General features: G+C 38.1%; 1 protein-coding gene across 3 annotated transcripts in view; it reads left to right on the forward strand.

Annotated features, from left to right (window-relative positions):
* LOC109336526 (SAC3 family protein A-like) overlaps positions 1–8,607 on the forward strand; it is a 16,184-nt gene that overhangs the window by 5,103 nt on the left and 2,474 nt on the right. For 2 of the 3 annotated variants that reach the window (XM_019573181.1, XM_019573184.1), the window contains exons 6-9: positions 2,528–2,702; positions 3,366–3,860; positions 4,138–4,278; positions 4,634–4,693. In XM_019573181.1, the coding sequence (XP_019428726.1) occupies positions 2,528–2,702; positions 3,366–3,860; positions 4,138–4,278; positions 4,634–4,693 (871 nt within the window). The remainder of the gene's footprint in view (positions 1–2,527; positions 2,703–3,365; positions 3,861–4,137; positions 4,279–4,633; positions 4,694–8,607) is intronic. The other variant, XM_019573182.1, reaches the window with a different exon arrangement.

An 8,607-nucleotide genomic window follows, 5' to 3' on the forward strand; every position in this document is an offset into this window, starting at 1 on the left:
GAATTATCTTTAAAGTAAGCCCCATTCAAAAGACTAATTTTTATGAATGGTGTCTGTCAAATTATCTTATTTAAAAAGTTAGCACATTGACCTGTCTTTCATGTGTCCTGCTTCTTTGTGGATGTTTGGAAAGGTTGTTTATTTAAATGAGTAGACATTTGTTTGTAAACATTTTAGCATATAAGATTTTGAAACAGGTTGTTTATTCTGATTGTTAGATATTTGGAAAGATCGTTCATTCTGATCTTTAGATATTTGAAAAAGATTGTTTTTTCTAATTTCTTAGGAAGTTTCTTGGTCACACAGCTTGCAACTGGTTGTAAGAGAGCAAATAGGGTAGGGCTATCCTAATTTGAGTTCAAATTCCTTTTGGAACTTCGAAGTGATAGGAAGAGATTCTCTTGTATTCCAAAGTTTCAACGTAAATTTTTCTCGAAAAATTACATTAAATAGTTGAAATCAAGAAACCGAGTAACATTGTCAAGCACCAACCCTAGCATAATAAAAGATGTAGGAAAAGGAAAAGGCATAAATGTAGTTTTTGGCATTACTTATTTGTTTTTCATTTATAATGATTATTTTAAAACGGAAACTAACATCTGTAACATGGGAGATGTGACAAAAGGAAGGGAGCGGAAATTAAATGGGGAACCAACATTTAAAGAAAACGTAAAAATAGACAAAGGGAGTGGAAATTGAAAGCTTGATAGCATGCCACGTGGCAATTTCCTTGACCTACTGGATAGATATAGTAGATTTCAAAGGCTGAAATGATAAAAAAACCTTTTACAAATTTTCTTTTTGGAAATTTTGGTTTTAGTGAAATAACATGAGTTGGAATAGGAGCATAATTTTGAAGTCACAGTTTTAGTTTTCTAGGAACTGATTAAATGCATGCTTGTTGTATAGAACAAGTTGGCATTGCAACTAAAAAGGTGATGCCTTTATGTATTAGTTTTAATAAATATCAAATTATTCTTGCTTTCAGCCTGGTATGTTCCCCAAGTCGTTGTGCGGGTATGTTGAAAGAGCTTTGGCTCGTTGTAAAGATGATAAGCAAATGGCAGCATGTCAGGCTATCATGAAGGAGGTGATTTTTTCCTTTTGTATTGTAAATATTCATGATTAGTAAGATTTTATTCCCCCTTCACATTTGTGTTGCTTGTACTATTTTAACTTATAAATGAGGAAATTGAGGTATGTTACATGATGATCTTGAAAACTAATTTCTGCAAAAGCTTAAGGTGTTTTCTGTGTAGAATTATCTGATTTTGTAATTGCATAGCTTTTTATTTTTGTTAAATTAAATGGACTAAATGGACATGTTAAAAAAGTTGGCATACCCATACTATAATATATACTTACAGGTATTAAATTTATAACTCTGAAGTCTGAAATGCACCTATCACTTGTTTGATATCATAATTCTACTTTTAGGTGCTGGCTGGAACAATAAACTTAAATTTTGATTTCTTTTAAATTACTATTTGCTTTTCTTACACGAGGAGGATTAAGTTCAAAGAAAAACTGTTGGCATAATTTTAATTCTAGTAATCAGTCAACCTGTAAGTACTACCCTGTGGACATTACACGGGTTTCATTTGTTTGAATAATCTTATAAGGTTCTTTAACCTCCTTTTCAGATGATCACTAAGGCAACAGCTGATGGTACCCGCTCCATGCGAAATTGGGATATGGAACCACTTTTCCAAATGCCAGATGCAGTTTTGGTCAATAAAGAGTATGATATGTACCTCTTGTTTTTGTATGTTGAGATGTCATTCTCTTGTGCTTGTGTCAGGCACTTCTTATTTTCCGTAATTTTTCAAGCTTTGAATGTTTGATCAGCTTTTCTTCTGCCAATTTTTTAACTGGACTATATAGAAGTACATCATAAGGAACATGTTTTAAAAAAATTCCGAAACTGAAGATAGCTATTGGAATAGTTCTGAATGTCATTGTGAGCTCTCTGAATGTCATTGTGAGCTCCCCTATGTGATTGTTAAGTAAACTTTACAATGTAGAAAGAATTGCCCCCCCCCCCAGTCTATACTATTTAGAATATTTAGTGCCATTAAGCACTTACACATAAATCTTCCCCTAAATGATGCCAATGCACACACCTGAATGCTTATCTTAAGAGTAATTAATGTTTTATCTTTTAAAACTTTTTAATTATTGATTTGCATATCTAGTTTCACGAATTTACCTTATACCCTGCTTTAAGTCTTCAATCTTCATACTCGAAAATATCAGAAGATACAAATGTAATTCATATTTTTTAAGTATGTAAGTGCACATAATTGTAGATGTGGTGAACTGGTGATTATTTTGTGCTAATGTATCCAACCTGTATTATATCCTATATTATATGCCTGTTGTATTCATACCTTTATTAGGCATCATATGCAATTATGCATCTTATCCCATGAACTTAAACATAATTAATATTCTAATTATTGATTCTTTTTATTTGTAATGTAATTATTATTTAATAAATGTTACTATTTGTCATCATTTCATGCAGTAGTTCACCATCTTCAACCCCTGATTCTTTATTGCCAAAGTATAAAAGAAGTCCTAGACGATCCAAAAGCAGGTGGGAGCCATTACCCGAGGAGAAGCCAGTTGACAATCCGGCATTAATCAATAATGATAGTGTAAGATACAGTGGTTGGGTACCCAGTGAAAAGGACAGAAAGGTATTTCCAGATTTTAAGCAATTTATGAATTTTTTAAAAGATTCCCATTTGTGTTATTCATGTTGCCTCTTTTTATAAGTCTTCGGTGGAGTGCAATCACAGTTACCGAGTTCACTTTTTCCTGCTTTCCCACTTGTTTTCTGATCTTTGGTTTTATTGTGCGAATATGTTTTTTATTCACATTATGGGATATTTTCAGGCTATGCATGCATGTTTATTGTCTTTGATATTTATAATTGTGATCTGGATAGTAAGTGCAGTATAATTATGTTATGTAAGAATAATGATCCTTTGCTTTTCTTTAGACTTCAAATTATTTTACAACAACAAAGCCTTTTCCCACTAAGTGGGGTTGGGAACATGGACAGATGATGTCCTTGTATTCTGTCATAAACCAAATGGAACACCCCCTCCCCCTGTTCAGCCCTTCCTTTATCATTTGGGGGAATATGAGGCTAGTACTAACTTCGAACTTTATTTTCTGTCTTGTGTATTATATATATTTTCTGCATAAAAACCTTTTTAAAAAAATGTTTGCCATAAAGCTTTTCAGTTCTCTTGGACTTTACTTAATTGACTTATTTAATTTTTTATATTTCTGTAAGACATACTAATATTGACAGTTAATGAAAACTTATTGTTACCTAAACAAATGGCTTGCAGATGGTAATGGAGATCAAAGGGAGCAAGGAGGATGTTTATAGGAGTAGTAAGTTTTCTCCATTGATCCAGAGAACATCTAGTAAGGCACCACAAAGGGCATTTAAGAAGCAGCGTCTTACTGATGCTTCTATTGCTTCTGAAAATGGCGATGCATCTAGTGATAGTGATAAGGAGCAAAGTTTGACAGCATATTATTCCGCTTCAATGACTTTTAGTGATTCACCAGAGGAAAGGAAGAGACGTGAAAATCGTTCTAAACGTTTTGAATATCGGCAAGGGCACCGTTCAGAAAATAATCACTTCAGAAAAAAAAGTGCTGGAGCTGGAAACATGTACAATAGAAGGGCTAGTGCCTTAGTGCTTAGCAAAAGCTCTGAAGATGGTGTCAGCAAAGCTGTGGAGGACATTGACTGGGACTCTCTTACTGTGAAGGGTACTTGCCAAGAAATTGAAAAGCGTTACCTGCGCCTAACTTCTTCACCTGATCCTGCTACTGTAATTACCTCATCTTAGTAATTTAAATGGCATGCTGCTACTTTTTTCTGCCCCACTCTGCCTCCGTAACTACAAAAAGAAAAGAGTGGCCCAGTGCACAAGGCTCTCACTTTGTGAGGTCTGGGGAGGGTAGATGTACGCAGCCTTATCCCCGCAAGCGGAGAGGCTTTTCCCAGGATTTGAACTCATGGTCACTAAGCAACAACCTTATTGTTGTGCCAAGTTCAACCTCTGCCCCTGTAACTACTAATCTTATTAAAATGCTATTAACTTGCAGGTAAGACCTGAAGAGGTTCTTGAAAAAGCTTTATTAATGGTTAACAGTTCCCAAAAGAATTATCTTTATAAATGTGATCAGCTGAAGTCCATTCGCCAAGACCTTACTGTTCAACGAATACTCAATCAACTAACAGTCAAGGTACAGTCAAGTACTGATATATTCTGATGGATAATGTTCTATAACCTGTCCTTATTCATGTTTCCACTTGAATGGTTCCAGAGTTGGGAGGAGGGGGAACACGGGGATGCCATGGTCTAGCCCCTGTCATAGCAAACTTCTGGCCCCACCCCTGATTCCTGAACATGATTTTGGCTATGCTACTAATTAATTGTTTGAGAAATTTTCCAAAATTTTAATTTCCTTATCACTCTGAGTTATTATGATGAAAGCAGTTAATCACCTTTATTTTATTTATTTTTTTGATCCTTTATATTCTGGATGTATTATATTTACCTCCTTTACTTCTCATGATAACTCTTACATTATTTTTCAGGTGTATGAAACACATGCCCGATTGGCACTGGAATTTGGGGATCTTCCGGAGTTTAATCAGGTTAGTTCTGTGTTTTTGAGCTGCACTTTATTCATTTATTTTATGCTATGATTATTTTTTATCACTATTGCCTTCAGTTTTCAAGTTATGTACCTGTACTGTTTTCTTTCTGAATCAGGAATTCATATATTTCATTCAAGGCGATTAGTAATTTTCAAGTTATAATAATGGCTTCATTCTATGTGCTATAGGAGTTTACTGAATGATGCTTCCATAATGGCACCTTGATAGGGTTAGGAAGAATAAGCCTATAATTACAAATGTATATAGAAGAGGAAAGAGGAAAGTTTGGCTAAATGAATAAGCAAAACTCCTTCTTTGCCTTAGGTAGTTATTTCGGTTAGGCTTTAAAGGCTATAAATAGATGGGTGGTTGAGTAGTTAGTTAGTTAGAGAATTAATCATTTCTGATTTAGGAAATCAGAGTAACCTCTAGGATTCAGGAATCCTAGTTCATGTTCATCATCTTCTTGTAACTACTTTCTTCTATCAATAATAAACTTCATAGAACCCTTACAGAATCCTATTGATTCTGTGTTAAGGGTAATTCTTTTTTCCTATCATCTTCTAAATTCTAATTCTTAGATACCAGTGTCTAACACTGGTATCAGAGCACCTTTCTTGGTGCCTGAGGTGTGGACCCTATCACCACCGCTGCTGAAACAATTATATGGTGTCAACAAGAAGTATGGCAAAAGAGGGAGAAGACGTATCACAAGTTGGTAATGATTTGCGAAAGGAAAGGGAGGAAATTAGACTCAGATTGGAACTAGGGGAAGCCAGAATGAACAAGACAGAGGAGTTGCTGGCTGCCATTGCTGAGAAATTAGGGATTTCACAAAAAGGGGCCTCGAATGATGAAGTTGGTGAGAATGGTGAAGAGGTTGACAGTAGGAGTAACTTACGAGGGGGAGATCGTTGGCGTAAACTGGAAATTCCTGTATTCATGGGTGACGATGCATTTGGGTGGGTACAGAAGCTAGAACGATATTTTGATCTCAGAGCCCTAACTGAAGCAGAAAAAATGCAGGCGACATTGGTAGCGTTGGAAGGAAAAGCCCTAAGTTGGTTCCAGTGGTGGGAAGGATGTAACCCTTCACCCACTTGGGAGGGGTTTAAGCTCGCAGTGGTGAGGAGGTTCCAACCTTCAATGGTTCAGAACCCTTTTGAGTTGCTTCTGTCTCTAAAACAAGAAGGGAGTGTGGAAGCTTATGTTGAGGAGTTTGAAAAGTATGCTGGAGCCTTGAGGGAGGTGAACCAAGAATTTGTGAGAGGGGTGTTCCTCAATGGACTCAAGGAGGAAGTAAGGGTAGAAGTGAAGCTTTATGAGTTGAAGTCTCTACCAGAAATAATCCAGAAGGCCATTCTGATTGAACAAAAGAATCAGGTGGTAAGTAAAAGACCCAATTCTAATTTTCCTAGGGCCTCAGGCCCTTTTAGAGGGAATTCTTACACTAAGATGGTTACTTTAGACCCCTCTTCTGCTAGCAGTAGTAGGAGGGAAGATTCTTCAGTAGGAAGTGGGGGAGGATTCTCCAAAAATAGCCAAGAAGTTGAGAGTGGTAGGGGAAGGGGAGAATTCAAAAGACTCACTAATGCTGAAATGAGAGAGAAAAGGGAGAAGGGGCTATGCTTTAGATGTGATGAACCCTTCAATAGGGATCATGTGTGTAAGCATAAGCAATTGAGGACTCTTATCCTGGCTGATGGGGAGGAGGTAGAAGAAGGGGGAGAAGAGGAACTAGAGGCTCTAAATTCTCTTCAATTGTCCCTTTATTCTATGAAAGGCCTGACTTCTGCTAAGTCTTGGAAAATAGAGGGAAGGTTGGGAGCACATCCCATAGTTATCTTGCTGGATTGTGGAGCATCTCATAACTTCATCTCCAAGAATTTGGTGGAACAGTTGCAGTTGAAGGTGGACACAACAAAAGCTTATGTGGTAGAGGTGGGTGATGGTCATCACATTAAGGGGATGGGTAAGTGTTCTCAATTACAGATTTCTATGCAACAACTAGAAGTGGTTCAAGACTTCTATCTGTTTGGGTTGAAGGGGATTGATGTTGTGCTGGGTTTGGAATGGTTGGGAGGATTGGGGGAAGTTATGGCGGATTTTGGGAAGATGAAGCTTAAGGTAAAGATAGGGGACTCCATAATTACTCTAGAGGGTGATCCTGCTTTAGCCAAGGCAGAGTTATCCTTGAAGGCATTCATGCAGGTTCTGCTTAAGGAAGGAGAAGGATTGTTGGTTCATTGTGATGTTGCTTCCCCGAGGTCAGATTCAGAGATCCCTGGCCCAATCAGAGAGGTATTGCAGAAATTTCCAGAGGTTTTCTAGGATCCTCAAGGTTTGCCTCCATGTAGAAGACAAGACCATGCTATCCATCTCAAGGAAGGGGCTGAGATCCCTCATCTTAGGCCTTACAAGTGTCCTTATTACCAGAAAACTGAGGTGGAGAAATTGGTGTCTGAAATGCTTGAAGCAGGGGTAATTAGACCCAGTATTAGTCCTTACTCGAGTCCCATCATTCTGGTTAAGAAAAAAGATGGAGGGTGGAGGTTGTGTTGATTATAGGGCCCTCAATAAAATCACCATACCTAACAAGTTCCCTATTCCTGTGGTGGAAGAATTGCTGGATGAATTGGGTGGGGCAGTGGTGTTTTCCAAGTTGGATCTTAAATCAGGGTACCACCAAATAAGGATGAGGGAGGAAGATGTGGCTAAAACAGCATTCAGAACCCATGAGGGTCACTATGAGTTCCTAGTGATGCCTTTTGGATTAACCAATGCACCATCTACCTTCCAGTCCCTAATGAATGAAATTTTGAAACCTTATCTGAGGAAATTCACACTGGTTTTCTTTGATGACATCTTGGTGTATAGCCAGGATTTGGCTACTCATTTCAAGCATTTGCAAGCTGTGCTAGAATTGTTGGTGGAGCATTCTTTGAAGGCCAACCTGAAGAAGTGTAGTTTTGGACAGCCTAGTATTGAGTACTTAGGGCATGTCATCACAGGGCAGGGGGTATCTGCAGATGGAGCTAAGGTAGAAGCTATTAGATCTTGGCCAAGGCCCAAGAATGTGAAGGGATTGAGGGGATTTTTAGGGCTCACTGGATACTATAGAAGATTTGTGAGGGATTATGGTAAAATAGCCAAACCCCTCACCAACTTGCTTAAGAAGGATGCTTTTCTCTGGACAGAAGAGGCCACTAATGCCTTTGAAGGATTGAAGTTTGCCATGATGAGTTTACCTAATCTTGCTATTCCTGATTTCTCTAAGGGGTTTGTGGTTGAAACAGATGCTTCCAGCAAGGGGTTGGGGGCTGTATTGATGCAGGAAGGGAGGCCATTGGCCTTTTGGAGTCAAGGTCTTTCCTTGAGAGCATAACAGAAGTCTGTTTATGAAAGAGAGCTTATGGCTCTAGTCCAGGCCATCCAGAAATGGAGGCATTATTTGATGGGAAGACATTTTATCATTAAGACAGACCAAAAAAGTCTTAAATTTCTCACTGAGCAGAGGTTATTTTCAGAGGATCAATTCAAGTGGGCAGTTAAGTTGATTGGGCTGGATTTTGAAATACAGTATAAACCAGGGAAGGACAACTCTGTAGCTGATGCTTTGTCTAGGCAGAAAATGTACTCTGCTCTTTCTATGGTTAACAATGATGAACTAGACTCTTGGACTGAAGGGCTGCACACTGATGTCAAATGGAGGAAGGTGATGCAAGATTTGGTGATCTCTCCTACATCTCACCCTGGGTTTGAATTGAAGAAGGGTACCTTGTATTACAAAGACAGGTTGGTGGTTGCTAAGGCCTCAAACAGAATTCCCTACATCATAGCAGAGTGCCATGAGACCCCTGTGGGGGGACATTCAGGTTATTTCAAAACCTTTAAGAAAATTGCCAGTTTTC

Source organism: Lupinus angustifolius, chromosome LG20, assembly GCF_001865875.1.
Source record: "Lupinus angustifolius cultivar Tanjil chromosome LG20, LupAngTanjil_v1.0, whole genome shotgun sequence".
In the NCBI taxonomy this organism is placed as follows: Eukaryota; Viridiplantae; Streptophyta; class Magnoliopsida; order Fabales; family Fabaceae; genus Lupinus; species Lupinus angustifolius.